This window comes from Microtus ochrogaster, linkage group LG4 (genome assembly GCF_000317375.1).
Source record: "Microtus ochrogaster isolate Prairie Vole_2 linkage group LG4, MicOch1.0, whole genome shotgun sequence".
In the NCBI taxonomy this organism is placed as follows: domain Eukaryota; kingdom Metazoa; phylum Chordata; class Mammalia; order Rodentia; family Cricetidae; genus Microtus; species Microtus ochrogaster.
In genome coordinates, this window is record NC_022030.1 from 52,834,718 (window position 1) to 52,851,777 (window position 17,060).

At 46.5% G+C, this 17,060-nt stretch overlaps 1 protein-coding gene across 2 annotated transcripts in view; it reads left to right on the forward strand.

The window, feature by feature from the left end:
• The first annotated feature begins 1,130 nt into the window (after positions 1–1,130).
• Pax3 (paired box 3) overlaps positions 1,131–17,060 on the forward strand; it is a 96,232-nt gene continuing 80,302 nt past the window's right edge. Inside the window, exons 1-4 of one of the 2 annotated variants that reach the window (XM_005361553.2) lie at positions 1,131–1,215; positions 2,329–2,564; positions 3,800–3,929; positions 5,088–5,222. In XM_005361553.2, coding sequence (XP_005361610.1) covers positions 1,131–1,215; positions 2,329–2,564; positions 3,800–3,929; positions 5,088–5,222 — 586 coding nt within the window. The remainder of the gene's footprint in view (positions 1,216–2,328; positions 2,565–3,799; positions 3,930–5,087; positions 5,223–17,060) is intronic. The other variant, XM_005361554.2, reaches the window with a different exon arrangement.

The following is a 17,060-nucleotide window of genomic DNA, read 5'->3' on the forward strand; positions in this document are numbered from 1 at the left end:
AGGACTTTTAAACCGGGGGGGGGGGGTCGGGGGGGGATAAGAGTTGAATCCCTCGTCCCAGTTTGCAACTTGTAGTTCGGAGGCCTAGTCATGGCTGTCTATGTCTAAGGCTACTCCACCTATCAATCCCAGACTAAGGAAGACAAAAGGACCTTCTGGGCACATCCAGGACTCTTCCCGAGAGGAGCCACTCTTGAAGGCTCCTATACCGAGCCCTGGCCCAGGGCAGACCAGAGAAAGGAACACTAAACACATCCCGGACTCCTTAAGCGTTCCCCCCCTCCCCCGCTCCTACCCCCATGTTAGTAACCCCGAAGGGAAATCCACAGGTGAAAAGTAGAGACAGTCAGAGAGAATAGGAGACAGATAAGAGCAAGCCTCTCCGAGAGAGACACAGAAAGACTTAACAGACGGACAGGATTGGAAAACCAAAGAGATCAGAGGGACAAACACGTGGAGTGACCGACAGACACAGCGAGCCCTCCTCCAGCCTCAGCCGCTCTCATCACCCAGGCTGCCTCTTCCAATTTCAACCTGTCTACCCTTTTCTCTCGGGGAAAGGGGTACAGAGCAGGTCCCACTCCGGGTCGGTGGAGGCCTGGGCACCGTCAGGGATGGGAAGAGAAAGTAGCCTCTGTCGCCCAATCAGCGCGAGTCTTCGCCACCCGGGACGGTCTCCTCATCGGCCAATCGCAGCTCAGGGCTCCTGACCAAGCTTTGGGCGAAAGAACTAATAAATGCTCCCTAGTCCGGATCCGTGCACTCGGTGTCAAGACGGGAGGAGACTCGGGCCGTGCTCCCGCCTCGTCACCACCCTCCCGCCCCCATCTTCGTGGCGCCTTGAGCACCCTTGCCAGTGGCCCCAGTTGAGGGGCCTATCTGCCAGACTCGCACCAAACTAGTCCGCCTGGGGATTAGGATCTTTCATTCTAGGGACTCCTCTAGAGCGGGTGGACTAGGAGCTAGCAGCCCCCCTTCCCCGCGCCCCGCCTCTCTCTCCTCTCCAGTCTTCTTTTTGGGGAGGAGCTCTCCGCGATCTGGAGAGTTCCCGAGGGTCACCCGCCTCATTGCGCTCGCTTTTCCGTCTCGCCTTCACCTGGATATAATTTGCGAGTGAAGCTGCCCCCAGGATGACCACGCTGGCCGGCGCTGTGCCCAGGATGATGCGGCCCGGCCCGGGGCAGAATTACCCACGCAGCGGCTTCCCGCTGGAAGGTACGTTAGGGCCTCAGCCCATCCGGATCCCGGGGCCTGGGATTGGCTGCCGCACCCCATTCCAGGTTTCCCGGGCCTTTAGTCGTGCGTTCCCGGGAGCCTCTTCTTCTTTACTTCCCATCCTAAGAAGCAATAGTGGGGAGGGGAGAGAAGCCCCATTTCACTTTCTGGGGGCACAGACAGCTTCACACTCTCTACAAACCTTCGGAACTTGCCTGACCTATTCCCGCCTGCTCCACTTGGCTCTGTTGTTTTGGAGTTGCTGCGGTGAGGAAGGTGGACAAGCTTCGCAGCAGCGGAAGCAAATTCTCAGTCTGTTCGCCCAAAGTTGCTGGAAAGTGTCCCGACTGCGTCCACTTTTGAAAAATTCCTGCTAGTTCGGCAAGAATTTTCCTGCTGTCATAATTGGAAGTTTTAGTATTGATTAGTTAAATTCCATTAAACTCAAGAGGCATCTCGAAGTTTCCTAACATGTTTAGAAATGCCTTTTGGTTTGCTTGGGGAGGCAGACATTACTGCAAACCCGAACCCTACCAAACAATTTGGGCCGTAAAAGCACAGCCCTTAGACCTCGGTCCAGAGTAGACCGTAGAGCAGTAACCTCGGCTGTGGTGGCCACAGCCAGGCTCACCGCCGGTTTCATTTCTGAGGGGTAACAGGTGATACATGCTATCACCTGCGTCTCCTTTCCGCACCTTTGCCTACTACTACCTGGCTCGGAAACACTAAAGGCTGTCTGCTTGCTCCAGACCCGGCCGGATTCTGTGGCAGTTATTGCAAGACAGTAGTCTAGGCACCAGCCCTGGTTCTTTCTCCAACTTGCACTACCCCCTTCCTCCCCAAAAGAGAAAATACAGTTTCTTCTGCAGGAAGTTATCTTGCGGCAATTACTCAATTTCCGAAAGATTATATGCCCCTGCAGTGCGTAATTATTTAAACAATCATAACCGTAAGGGTCCCTGACTGGGAGTCGAAAGCCTCGTAGCTGGTGTTTGAGTGACATAGGAGGGGTGGCCGGAACGAAGCAGAGTTAGAGTCTTTCGTCTTTCTGCTGCTTTCTTTCTATTCTAAATGACTTGAGCCTGGGCTCTGTCTTTTGCATTCTCTTCCCAGTGTCCACCCCGCTTGGCCAGGGACGGGTCAACCAGCTCGGAGGAGTATTTATCAACGGCAGGCCTCTGCCCAACCACATCCGCCACAAGATCGTGGAGATGGCCCACCATGGCATTCGGCCTTGCGTCATCTCTCGCCAGCTGCGCGTGTCCCACGGTTGTGTCTCTAAGATCCTGTGCAGGTACCAGGAGACAGGCTCCATCCGTCCTGGTGCCATTGGAGGCAGCAAGCCCAAGGTGAGTCTGGGGCCTAGTTTCGTGGAGGCAGGGCGCATGGTCCAGCGGGTGGGGAGGAGGCACTCTCTAGCTTGGAGTTAGGGACTTTCCAAGAGAGGTATACCTCATATCTAGGAAGAAGTGTTTTTGTGTGTGTACAACTCAGTTGTTATGGCTGCTGGTGGTCCTTGAACACTGGAGAAAGGCTAGCATTTTTAGCAAAGGGAGGTAACGTTAGTTTTTGATGCCTAAGAACCTTGGAAACCTTATCAAATTATTTCGATAAACACCTAAAGCAAGCCCACCCATTGTTGATTTTCCCCAACAGTCTTCCCAGCTCCCTCTCATGGCAGCATCCTAGAACGAAGCTAAAAATTCCAATTTGGTTCTTGAACAGTTTCTTTCCCAGCTTTGGACCGCACCCCCTCAACCTCCAGTCGAATTGTTTTCAAGAAGCCAGAACTATTAGTTTTCTTTATAATAAGCCTCTTGACTCCATTTTTGAAAAGTAGTTTTTGTGAGATCCTTAAATTATGTTGTTTTTAATAAGCAATAAAGTCCTGCAGGCTAGAGAGTGGGAGGAGATAATATGGGGTGCTGCCTTCTCTTTGGGTTATGCAGAGAAGCCAGTATGATTTTCTGGTTGTCAGAGGTGGGGGTTAGAAATCAAGCGGACACTGAAGACTCCCAAACACAGTTCCTCTCTTGCCCCGTTTTCTCACTTAACCTGAGAATCTAAGGAGACAGTTTCATTTGAGTGGGTGAAAGAGTCATTCTTTCAAGTTATCTATGTTTGTTTAATTAAAAGCAACAACGATAACACAACCTAGATACATGGCCTTTGAAATCTCATCTTACTCCTTCCATGGCTCAGCTCTGACCTCTTCGGAACTGAGATAATTTGATTTTTCTGTGGCTCTTTTCAGCATTCTCCTTTTGGTTTCGTTTTTGTGTGGATTCCCTGCAGTTTCTGGTGATCAGAACGTACAGCCCTTACGTCCAAACTTACTTTTTTTTTTTCTTAATTTAATCTGGTTGCTCTAGCGTCTTTGGGCAGGTGGAGGGTCTCCAGGCTGCCCCAATGGGATAATTTTCTGTCTGCTTCTATCTAAACTGAATTAAAGTCATTTGGCTAAGCAGAGGGACACTCCCAGAGACTACCTGAAGGGGCATCCAAAAGACCCTGAGGTGCTCAGGGGCACCCCATCGGGCTCACAATACTGGGTACCAACGCACCACCCGCCTATCTCTTAAAGCAGGTGACAACGCCTGACGTGGAGAAGAAAATTGAGGAATACAAAAGAGAAAACCCGGGCATGTTCAGCTGGGAAATTCGAGACAAATTACTCAAGGACGCTGTCTGTGATCGGAACACTGTACCCTCAGGTACTGGGTCCATTAACTTTTCCCGGAGGCGCGACCGTCAGTCTCGTACTCCAGTGGGACACACCAGCCATAAAAATCGCCCCAGTTATCTATCGTGGCTATTAAGAGACTGCCCTGAAATATTTACAAGCCAGACATTCTTGATGTTTTATGGAGCATTGGGTGAACTGCTAGTCCCCAGGGTGGCGGCCTGGGGGACGACCTGATGTTTCCCCGCAAACAGATTTCTACTAAGGAGGCTGGGGCGGAAATGCAGAAACGCGGCGCACAGGCCAAATGATTATTAGTATTGATGTTCCCTTCTAAAGAGAAACCAATGTTTTGGTAACCTCCACTGAAGGGAGATCCAAGCCGCACCGGTGGAGGGTTGGCTGGGCAGTAAAGGGGGTGAAAATTCGTTCAGACGCGATTTCCCCAGGAGTTCCAGAGTCGGTCCAGCATTCTGGCAGCTTGGGAGAGGTGGGGGATGTGGGAGGGGGTGGAGAAGGGCCAGCGCTGGCCCTCCGCGCGGGAAGAGTTTGTTTTTAATTAAAAGGAAACTCCCTTTTTCCCTCTGTGAGAACGATATATTTCAGAGCGTGGATTTGTTTACCAGACTGGAATCTGGAAAAAATAAATCGTAGAGAGTGCGTTTTCTTTTGATTTTTACAATAGGGAAATATTCTGCAGTTGAAATTTAAACCCTTTCTATCCTGAAAACAAGTTGATCTGCAGGCGGCAGGCCCTCCCTGGTTCTTCTTACCAGGACTTTGGGACCCAGTGTGGGGAGGGTTATGGTGAAGGGTGAGCTAGTGGAAGGATCCTCTTAGGGTGTTCAGAGGCAAGTAGCTAACCTCTTCTCGGAGAGGGACAGAGGTAACATTTCTAGGTTCTAAATTGGAGGTGCTAGATTTCTAGTTTCCAATTCCAATCTAAGCAATTAAAACTTCACGGAAGTGTGAGGTTTTTTTTTTTTTTTGTTTTTGTTTTTTTGTTTTTAAGACCGGAGAGAATGGAAAAGGACTCGGATGCCACCAGAGGCAGGACACAGCAATGAAGGTCCCTGCCCAGGAGCAGGAAACGGGTTGAGTGCCTGGGCTGGGCCTTTGAGGTCTCTCCTTAGGGACCGTTCCCTAAGTTTCTCAAATTTGTACGCTCCCCTCCTCCTCTTATCCCCAGTGAGTTCCATCAGCCGGATCCTGAGGAGTAAATTTGGAAAAGGAGAAGAGGAGGAGGTGGATCTAGACAGGAAGGAAGCAGAGGAAAGCGAGAAAAAGACTAAGCACAGCATCGACGGCATCCTGAGTGAGCGAGGTAAGGGGCCCCACTGGGCCGAGCGCACCGACTAGCAAGCGCTGGTTCTAAGACTTGTGGGTCTGCGCAACCGCAAACCGGCCCTGGCTCTGCTCAGAGCCCAACTCCGGCCTCGGTCACAGCTACTGCTCTTGGGAAGGACATTTACGTGAAAGACCAGCGAGGTACTTGGTATTAAACAAATATCTTCTTTATTCTAATTTTTATTTTATTTTCCTGGAGCTCATGCATACTCCGCACGTGCCACCTCCAGTAATACTAACGCTAAGCTATTGTGAGTTTTACTCTCCACCATTTCTAGCTCCTTGGAGTCGAGAAGTCGGAAATGTGTTGCAGGTGGACGCTTTCTAGATGGAAACTAAGCTTCTCTGAAAATAACTTATATGGGCTGATAATGCGGGGGTTGTTAATTAAGTCTTCGGAGCTTGAAGTAGATTTTACACTCTGGAAAATACTGTGGTGTGGGTGAGAATTAATGAGAATATGACTCTTCTGGGCAGTGGGAGCCTAAAGATGCCCCACCCCTGCTGCCTCATACACGTGTGTGTTCATGCATGTGTGTACATAAACCGGCTATGTTTCATTTCTTTTCAAGTAGGATGAGGGATATATAACCTGTATGTGCTTGACAACCGACGGTGCCCAAGTCATAGCATTGTAGGGATCTGGGTCAAAGGGATCTGTGTTCTTGAGCCCCTGGTGTCCTCACCCTCTGTCCCCCAGGGGTACAGACCACCCACTCCATGTTGGCTGTGGCCTGTCAGCACCAAAAAGAAAAATCTCCCACCAGGGCATCGAGAATTACAGGCTGTTTCACTATTACCTGCTTGGAGTCATCTTCAAAAATAAAGGTTTACAGAAAGGAAGAACCGTTTTCTACCAGGGCTTTATGGGATGAACTGGAAGATGGCTCTAGCAGACAGATTGCTGTTGGGACAACTGCTGGCTTTCCAGGAAAGCTGCCTTCAAACCAATACAAAAGGCACCCTCGATATTTAGAGTTAGATGTTAGCAACCAAGTGCCTGACTTCTAATATATGGATGTTTTTAGGGCACACATATAATCAAGAAAAGGCACCCAGAATGGAAGGAAGTTGAGCAGGGAGATGGGCATGCGGTTACTTCTGTGTTTACAGCAGGGGCTTCTCTGAAATCTGTGTAAGCCTGGAGAAATGTATTTCTTGTCCCCTCTGGTTTTTATTCCAGCCCTAGCTGCAGTCTAGAGGTACTAGGGTGTAAGAAGGAAGAGGGCTGAGGACCCAGACTTCTCCCAGGCCCAATGGGCTCCTTTAGCAGAGGCTAGAAGAGAGGCTCTACTTTAGCGTAGCTATGGGAGAGGCCTTGCCAGGATCCCTGGCTTTGCTACTTGTTGATCCGAGCTCCAAGTGGCAGCCAGGCAGAGCAGCCGCTCCCTCACAGCAGCAACAACCGAGGCCCAGGAGACAAAACGTCCCAAATGAGCTGGTCAAACATTTGTACAACTTTTCCAGCGTTTACAAAGAAGGCCTTCTCTACACAATCTACACTTGGAGATGAACTTGGGAGACAAAGCCTGGAGAGTCCATTGAAACTCACACTTTAGCTTGGCCCAGACAAAGCTCCAGCTCCGAGCAGCTTGGTGTGAACAAAGGAAGGCAGCCTTTTTATAATTCAAGGAGAAAAGAAGAGAAAACAGCCCCACAAAGGGCCCAGAATAGACATTATGGGCTTGCAATGAGGGATGAATTATTCAATGAGCCCCAGTAGCTGCTGAGCCAGGAAGTTTTATGGACTCTCCAGCGTGGAAAAAGTGGCCATTTCACCTACAAAATGTTTCGAGTCTTTTGGGTCGCCTCACTGGGCCGGCTGCCATTCAAGGGCAATTGCTACCATTTTTAAAAATCAGAGTGTTCCCCCAGTGGGGGCTGTGTCCTTAAAATACACACACACACACACACACACACACACACACACACACTCACTCACACACCTCAGCGGCTGAAGTCTAATTTAATTTGGGGTTGTCAAGGAAGGCGTAGCCTGGGTCCCTTCAGTGCCTCCAGCTTCCTTTCCGGATGAACCCTGCAGGGCAAGGGGGCCCAGAAAGAGGAGAGAGGGAGATGCAGTTTGAAGTCTAGAAACCTCAAATATTCCGCTCTGTTGTTTGGCCATCAAAAGTCTCCGGCGGTCCCACTTGTAAAATAGAATGGATGTTGAGAAAAAGCTCTCTGAGTCCTGGCAAAGGGGAGGGAAAAGCTGGCGGAGGAGGGACTTTCGGGAGTCCCCACCACTGCTGTGTGCTCTTGCCAGATGGGCTTGGTACCTGCTACTGAGACTGACTTTCCTGGACACAAATTTGGCTTGGGGACTGCTTGACAGACGCTTGGATGCGGGGAGAAAGGGACCCAGACAGAGGTCAGAGCCACCCCACCCCCAAGATCTTGCCCTTTTTCCTAAACGGTCCCTTTTGTCTTGTCCAATCTTCCTTCTTCCTTGTCCAATCCAAGAGTTGTTCACCAAATAGAGCGGGTGCGTCCAGCCCTGGGCTCCAAGGGAACCCTAGGCTCTCTGCACTCCTGCTGAGACCATCCTTCCTGCTCCAACACATTGGTGAAAGAAGAGCAATGAACGGCCAGGGACCTTCCACCCTGTCCCTGGCCAGCAGTGCGGACGGAGCAGGCGCAGCCGGACCTGCGGAGTCCTAACTCAGGCACCCCGGGCTGCGGCAACTCAATGGGCGCCTCTGTTCCTCCCCCAGCGCAGCAGAGCGGGCCCGCGGGCGCCGCCACAATAGCCAGGGCCCCCGCTGCTGCGCCCTGCGCCAAAGCGCCGCGCCGCCCCTCCCCGAGCTCCGGCCGGCCCGCAGCTTAGCTCGCCGGGCAGCAGCCGACTCAATTGCCTCCTTTATGTCCCTCTCACTTTCATCTAGACACAGCCCGCCTCCCCCTTCTTCTCCTCTTTTTTTCCCTCCCTAGCCTGAGGCTCACATTAGTGAAATTTCTGCAACCTCCCCCATTTTTTTTTCTTATTTTAAAGAAAGCCCTTAACACAAAAGCGGTGACTAATCGATAGAAAGTGCTCCTTCATCATCCTCTCCTTCTCCACCTCCTCCCCTCCTTCTTTTCCTCCTCCCTCTGCCTCTTCCTCCTCTTCCTCCTCCTCCCAGCCTCCTCCCTTTCTCTCAGCAGGGTGACGCTTTTCCTGTTTGTGAGTTTTGGGCAACATTTTTGCTTTGTGCGGTAATGGAATTACCGGACAGACGGGGACTGTAGATGGACACGCGACAGAAAGACTTTCCGCTTAAATATTTAGATGTAACGTTACAATTACGGACTTGTTGCCGCGTCTTTGAAGTGGCCGTGCGGGAGCGCAAGGCGAAAGAGGCCAGATTGCCAAATTGATGTTTTGATTGGGACTGGAGACACACTTTCACCGGACTCCCCCCCCCCCTTTAAAAATAAAATTTCAAATAAGCGTGGGAGGTTTGCAACAATTGCAGGGATGAAACTGAGAGAATTCGGACACAGGATCGCTGAGAGCCTGTATTCTCGTCACATTTCTTCAATTTGCTGAGAAAAGGGCGCTTTTTTTTTTATTTTCAGAAAATGCAAGCGTTAAAAGTTTTCTCCGGCCCTTTTTGTGTATAAGCTCATGCTCTTTTCTAAAATTAATGACAAATGACGTCAGATTAAAAATGTGTGTCTGTAAAGATCAAAAAGGGGGGGGGGATAAAGTTCTTGGGATATTTCGTTTGCAGTGGATGGTTTGGAAAACTCTTTTGAATGGAGGGGTCCCGCTGTGAAGAGGAAAGGCATTTGCTTCTTCCGTGTCGATGAGGAAGGGAATTGCTGGGGTCGGCTTGATGTGGTGTGGAGGCACAGGCTGAGCCGTCCCACATATTAAAATAACGGGGTGTAGGATCACAGATTTCTGGACCAGATCTTTTATTACTGGTCGTTTCCTGACCGTTTCCAAGTCCACTCGCCAGGACAGGAGTCTGCCTTCAATCGTATTTGGACTTGGAGATTTTTAATTTTAAAGTTTTGCGATTCTACTCAAGGAAAGTGTCGCATTTAAAGGGAAAAAATGGCTATGACAGTGGGCCACCACACTGCAGTAACATTCTCTAGACAGGACAATGAAGAGGTTGGGGAGGGGGTTTCTCTCCCTTGGCACTTTCTTTTTCCTCTTGTTTGACTGGGGTAACTGCTGTATGCTTACTCTGTAGCTTTATTGAAAACATGCAGATTTTCTAATTAATGCTTGAAATCATATGTTTATTTTGGGGTTTGATGTGATTGTTGATAGCACCGGAACAGGAGGTAGGGGCTTCCAGTGTGTAATAATTACTGAAGGGTCATTTAAGAGTCCCGAGGGCTGAGTCATAAAACCCACCCAGGCGGTGATGCGGAACCAGAAAGTGTGCCTCGGTTCAGGCAAGTGGAATATACAGAAATCAATCAAGTGAACAGGACCATTGCACCAAACCCGCGTGGTTTCCAGATCCATGAATATTCTGAGGACCAAAAAAAAAAAATCGTTCCTAATAGTGAGATTAAACGTTTAAGTTATGCAGAAATAAGTGGGCAGCAGAATGAGATGCTTAGTGATGAGTTGCCTGGCCTGGGACCCAGAAAGTTGCAGTTCAGTGGGACCCTATGACAGGTAACTTATTCATTCGCTCCAGTAAATGAAGATTAAGGAACTATTAAGAACAAGAACCGACCACATAACTCGCTAGCCACTAAATGTCAATTAACCAGTCAGCTTGGTACTTTATCTCATTGGCTGCTCTCGGGGTGTTTTACAACCAGGAATTAAAATCTGAAAGGAGCATTTTCTGCAGCTCTGGCCAAATATTGATTAAGTAGCCGGTTGTTGATACCATTGTCATCCATTAAAAGGCCAGGAGCTCAGCCCCTCGGTGGCCACCTACTTTTGTGAGGGCTTCGTAAGCACACAGATCAATGCAGGATCATTTCAATTTATCTGTCTTGGAAAAAAACAATCCTTCTTTTCCTGTGAAATCTCTAAGGAGGAACTGACCAAATTCCCCTTCAAGGAATAGGAACTGAAACCAGTTCCATATCGTCATCTCAGAGAGAAGGCTCATGGGGTGTTTTTTCAATTATCCTGTGGCGAGTTTATGTTCGAAACTGAGGCTGAGATAGTGATTTTTATCAAGTTGGTTCTCTCTTTGGGCTGGGGCGGAGGAGGGCTGAGGGCGGGGGGGGGGAGGCTGGGGGTGCAACTGTCTGTTATGGCAAATTTTCTAAATCTGAATTTGTCACTATAATTGCCTCCCAGGCTGGAATGTTATGTGGAAAAGATATCAGATTTTTATGTCAAATTAGACGGAGAATAAATTACACAGAAGACTGTGCGGTAGAGTGGCCACATCTCTCTATAGGTGGCATTTCCATAATTTGGTGTTTGTTTTTAAATCCCTGTAATAGAAGAGTAGATATGTGTTTGTGTGCACAATGTGTGCCATCAGGGTTTGTTTACAAACTGGTCATCAGGAATTAAGTTGGCCCTGGTGTATTGTAAAGGTGTGTTATCCTGCAAACTGTCCTAGAGGCCTCAGAGTTGGAGGTAGCAGTGCAGATCTTAGTCCGTTCCCACATGGTGACTGCTGGGCAAAACACCTGAATCCATCATGGCTTCTGCTGTTGTTGATTTTTAGGTCAACTATTAGATTTTTGTTTGTTTAAGAATTTGCTATATTTGTATTGGTTTTTCCTTTCTTTATGACGGTAAAAAAAAAAATCTTTCAAGGGCTCCTCTGGAAATAGAGCGTTTCTGTGCTTAATTTCCAAATTCCAGCAAATTACTCTGAGGTTCCCCTCTTTATGCCAGAGTCAGGCTTGGGATAGTTCCCTGCACACCATGTATGTGCCACTGTATGGAACTTTGCGAGCGCCCTTGCAGTGTGCATTTCGATTCTAAATAATGATTTTATAAGGGTTTATATTTTTTATTATTTACTTTTTCTTTTTCATTCTTAAACAAGAATTAAGTCATTGCTGGTTGTATTTTCCTTATAAGTATTTCTAAAAATTTCATGCAATAATCCCTTATATTAACTCATAATTAATGAGCTCATTGATGATTCATCTATGTTCAAATACCTACTAGTATAACATAGCACTAATCAATCATTGCAATATAGTATGACTGCCCAAAATAGATTAGGCTGTAAGTTAGAGTCTGCTTGCATGTGTGAATATGCCTTAACTGGGTCAGGTACAGCATTATTTTATCCTTTCTTGCATATTTTACGTGTACATATATTTTTATACACATACAGAGTTAAAGCAGCTTTCTCCTCTTGAATGTGTGCTCAAACATTGCCAGTTCCAAGTTGGGCCAGATTTTCGTCTCAAGGCCAGTTTGCTAAGCTAAGAATGACAGCCTCTGTCTGGGGAGTTGTGGCCTCAAAGGAGGAACTCTCCTACATTCTGCTTTATTTAAAATCCTGCAGCAAAATTCAAAATGCCGCAAACTTTGCGATTTGTCACATGAAGAGAGAGAAAGCGAAAGGGAACTTGGACTTTGCCGTTCTCCCTGCAAATGAACACCAAGCTGAAAGTGGTGTTGTTCTATGGCTTTCCCATGCCCTACAGTAGTGCTTCTCAACTTTCCTAATGCTACGACCCTTTCACGTAGCTCTTTATAAGGTGATGGCCCCCAACCACAAAATTATTTTTTGTCAGTACTTCATAATTTTTGCTGCTGTTATGAATTATAATGTAAACATCTGATATGCAGGATACCTGATATGGGACCCCCGTGAAAAGGTTGTTCCACCCCGAAAGGGTCATGACCCACAGGTTACCACTGCATTAGAAAGTTGCCCTTTGTGAAGGGAGACATGAAAATGGGGCCGAAGACAATCACACAGGTTTATGAATTCTTACCTTTGATTTCCTGCTTTCCTATTGTTCCCGGCAAAAAGGAATAGATCGCTATGTAAATGGCCACTTCTCTTTTGACAAAAGAAGAAACTGTATTTGCGATAAGGGGCATCTGCACAAAATTTAGAATTCGATTTGTTACACTTTTCTCCCAAAAGGGAAAATGTTGAGAGGGCAAATTAGTTTACAGGGCAAACAGCAAAATAGTTTTCCTGCGTTTACAGTTCTGCTGTAAGTAAAGCAAAAGAAAGGAACACACATCCCCTTCAGGACAAAGCAACTTGATGTAAGTCATCTGAAGTTTTATGTCCTCCATCTATGCACTGACAAACGGCCTTTTCTGCAGCAGCTAGAAATCATGACAGTCAAAAACCAAACTACTCTCTGTCTATGTCCTTAGACATATTCGGTAGTTTACTGGCTAAAGTTTCCTGTGGACTTTTAGCGGTCTAGTTTTGTTGGGTCTATACTAGCATATTAACACCAATTCTCAATTCTTGGGGCCAATTCTTCTTGTTCTGGATCCAATCCAAAAGATTCCATTCAGAAATAGTTGATTAAAATGCTTCACAATGAGCAAGGGAACCCCTTCAGCACTGACCAACAAGGTGGAGGGAGGAGGCTTGCAACTGTATCTTCAGCGTGCACCACTCATAATATCATAGTAAAAATTAAAAAGTATAAATTTGTGGAAACTTAAATGTAGATATTTAAAAAATAAAATCAAGAAGTATGGCTCTAGAAAGAGATAAAACATTAAATCTGCTTGGTATTATACCATTAGATAGACACCACAAGCAAATTAGGGTAGAATAGCTAAGTAAAGAAAGTTAATTACTTTTCATTTTGTATCAGAACATAGAATTGACTTTATTTATTTTTGTTATTATAGTGAATGTTGATGCAGTCACACACTAGCATTTTAGTAGAAAGTCAGCATTTTTCTCTTATGATTTTTTTAATGAATGACATAGATATACCATACCCCTCTTATTTCTTAGTGTAAAGTTCTGGAATAAACACGCAGCTTGTTTGTTTAATTCCTCTGATGCTAGGCACAGAACCCAGGGATCAACATGCCAGGCATGCATTCTCTTATTCGGGGCATCTCCCTGGAGTCTCAAACATGTATCCTAGAATTTAATATTTAAGTGTATTGTTATCATTAAGAAAAATTGTGTCCAAAGGGCAAATGTGTTTGTCTCTCTCAATTTTCATAGCTGAGCTTAATTTGAACTAAAGAAAATTAATTGGTGTCATTTATTTTATTGTAAAGAAAGTGGAAGCGTGGACTGGACAGCTTCCTGGTTGAAGGTTGTTGGGGCATTGAGTGTGTTTGTCCTGTCTGCTTTAATACTTTCCTATACGTTTTTGTGCTCCAAAAGAACACAGTGCCCAAAGTAAAAGTAGCCCGTGCTTACCTTACCCATGAGGCTCTGAAACGGTGACCAAGCACACTGTTCAGGTGTGACCTCCTGAACTCCATTTTTGGCACTTTTAAGATGAAGTAGGTAAATACTAGTTTCCAGGGTTCCTGCGAGACTAACAGGAGAAGCTGCTTGTGTGTAAATTATATCCATCCTAGCAAAACTCACAGTCCTGGTGGAGTAGGGGGCACAAACTCTGAGCATGCTGAGAAAGTGACCAGCCTACAGACTAGCAGATGGGCTCTGCCCAAGGGCAGATAAAAGCTTAATTCAGGGCTTAGCAGCAACAATGAAGACCAAACACACACTCAGCCTTCACACACACACACACACACACACACACACACACACACACACACACACACACACACACACGTTGCACTCCACATCCCTCATGTCACAAATGTGAGTTCACAAGCAGTTATTTCATAGACCAACTTGACTGATTTCACGGGTAAGAAAAATGATAAAATTCTCAAACTTTCACCAAATGTCAAAGGATGTGTCTTCACTCCTTTCCTTCCCAGGCTCTTGGTTTTCTCTGCTAGATGAACTTGCTGTTTGCACACTTTTGTTTGTTTGTTTAGTTTGCCGGTCAATGATGAGCACACTACTTGGTGAAAACTGATCTCAAACTTTGGATCCAGCAACTCTGGAACTCGCGCGTTTGGTGGAGTTCTCACCATTTCTGTATCACCATTTCTGTATGTCCCGTCTTCAGCCCGCCCATCCTTAAATATCCTTGCAGGTCTGCACGTGGGATTACACGCATTCTCCGTCCTTTGTGGTGTGCGGGATTCTTAAGACTGCAGCTTAGACGTGTTGAGGAAACCTAAAGTAGCCATCCTAAGCAGGAGGATAAATTACAATGACCTTTTAATTTGATTTCCTTCTATTCAACCCCACCTCACCCAAAAGTGGTGGTGAGGCTGTGTGTGCCCTTGTGTGTCCTGTTTTATCATCAAGCGCTGTGAATGAAGCAAGTACTTGCTCCCGAGGCCCTGGGGACACAGAACTCCTGATCCTGTCTCTGGCTTGAGCCCCTGGCCAGTGCAGGCCCTGGCTGCATGGACGCTTGTTTTCTTATCCCCACATGCGCAGATCTGACCTGTCTCAGAGATAGGTCAAGCTGGGGCATGGCCGGTTTATGCAGCTGTTACGGCTTAGGCAGCACAGCAGGCAGTCTCTGCTCCTTGGCTGCCAGGCCCCAGTAAACTGATAAAAACTTATTGGAGAGCATGCCACTTTCCTTCTGGATGCCCCCTAGCCCCCTGAAGGCTTTCAGATGTGAAGGGACTTCTAGATTCTGTGAGCCAGCGCTCAGTTCCGTGGTCAGATTGAGGATCACATGCTCAACAAGTCAACCCTTCAAATGACATAGACTCCCAGTTAATTGTAGTTTTTGAATTTTTCTTTTATTTCAAAGTTGGCATGGATAAAACACTTGATTTGTACAAAAGTGAAAAGCTATGATTGGAAGCGGGGTAACATGTTTTTCCCCTGTATTCTAGTTATCAATCAGTACCTTGTTTTTTTTAGGAAACTATACACAAACATGCAATTAACTCCTAAGCCCCCAGCCTATCTCTCATGTGTGTAGGTATGTATACAATCTTTTCACCTCTTGTAGACATGGTAATCTTCTATATCAGCTATTCCGTTCCTCGTTTGTTTTTTCATTTTAAACTCTACATTATGTCCCAGCAATCCCTCTTTCCCCAGAGAAGGCTTTTTCAACCCTGTTCGTGTAGCCACGTAGCATTCTGCTATATTGGCAGAGGGTGGTTTATTTTACATTTAGAATGTTTCTAATGTAACAGCACCATTTGGCACAGATGTGAGTTTATTTATAAAATAAAGGGGATGGCATTTGTGATTTTTGAGAGCTTTGCTGGAATTTGGGTTCTGCATGGAGAGCAAATGGTGGAGGAGCTGAGCGATTGAAAGATGGGGGGCCGTGTTTGCCTTGTGGGGGGGGGACCCTGTGGCACGCAGACAGGGCGCTTTCCTCTATCACAGTCTGTGAAGGGGAGCCTTGAAATCACTGCTAAGAGTTGTTCCATTAACAGTGACTGCCTTCTAGAATCTTCTCCAATGTTCTATTCTTTCTCCAAGTGGAACATCTTCTAACTCTAAGCCAATTTTTTCCCATCTAGTTACTGGTTCCTCTTAAAATTTCTTTTTTGGTTTAATTTTTATTTAATTTCACACCTATTCAAAACAGTCTCCTGTTTTGTGCTTGCGATATTATGGGTAGTTTGTATAATTTAGAAGCAACTTATTCTAACCATTAAGCTATAAAAGAGATATTATCTTCCAAGTACCCCAAGGTGGGTTCGAACTAGTAAGTCATAGAATATCCTGTTGTATTCTGACTCGGAGCCATGCTGATGTGGGGTTTCTGCGTCCGGTAATGGCTGACTTGTAACGCTACACATTTTAAGGGAGTTTGTATTCATACCCTTCTACTGCACAAAAGACTGGTTATATTTTTCCACATACCTTACCTCTTGCTACACATTTTGCCCTATTTCCCCTTAAATCTGATGCTTGGGAACACAGTTGCTAAGACCCAGCTTATCTAAATTGGGAGATAGAGTCCGGACTAAACCAGAAAGAACTGTGCTCCAACTATCCCAGAAAGACAAGCCACTCCCAAGCCCCAGAGATGGGGAGCAATGATAAGAGTTCATAGGTACAGAGTATGAAGCAGATATTTCAAGCCACCACTCCTTAGAAGCAGGCCTTCCGGTGGTGGGAGAAATGAGGCTCGGAATTGACTTCTGAATATCAAAGCCTTAGCTGGTGAAAACAAAAACTGAAAAAGAAAAGCAAGACTTGTCTCTTGACCATTCTCGTTGCCATCCCGAGATGCTCAACAACACGATGTGTCGGTGCAGACGGGAAGGTGCCTGTTCTGTAAGCTGAGAGAGGTGCTGCTGACTTCTTGGATCCCCTCTCAGCTTTTCTTTTGCCTTGCCTGTGAGATCCGAAGTGGTCAGTGAGGCGATGTAAACAGGCTTGGTGTTAAGAGCAGCTGTGAGAGCTGGGAACAATCCAAGCAGCCTTTCCCCCTCTCCTGCCCCGTGTATAATTTGGACGGAATCAGGTCCCTAAAGTGTGGCATCTCATTCTTACCTGTTAGAGGATCTGGTTCCCTAGGTAGGAGGGAAAGTCTAGGGGCGGTTAATCCCCAAAGGAAGATCCTGATATGTTTTCATGTTGCTGCGAGGTTGTTCTCAGAGGAAACTTAGACCATATATTGTCAATTGTTTCAGGGCTACTATGTACGGAGTAATGGAACCCTGGATATATAACGTAGCCTCATAGTGCTTTATTTGTAGGGAAAGAAATGGCAAATAGAGTCAGTATCTAGGGGACTAGATTCATAGCCCTGAGCAGCAGATGCCTTTTTGGAAGAGCTTCTTCTTCTTCTTCTTCTTCTTCTTCTTCTTCTTCTTCTTCTTCTTCTTCTTCTTCTTCTTCTTCTTCTTCTTCTTCTTCTTCTTCTTTTC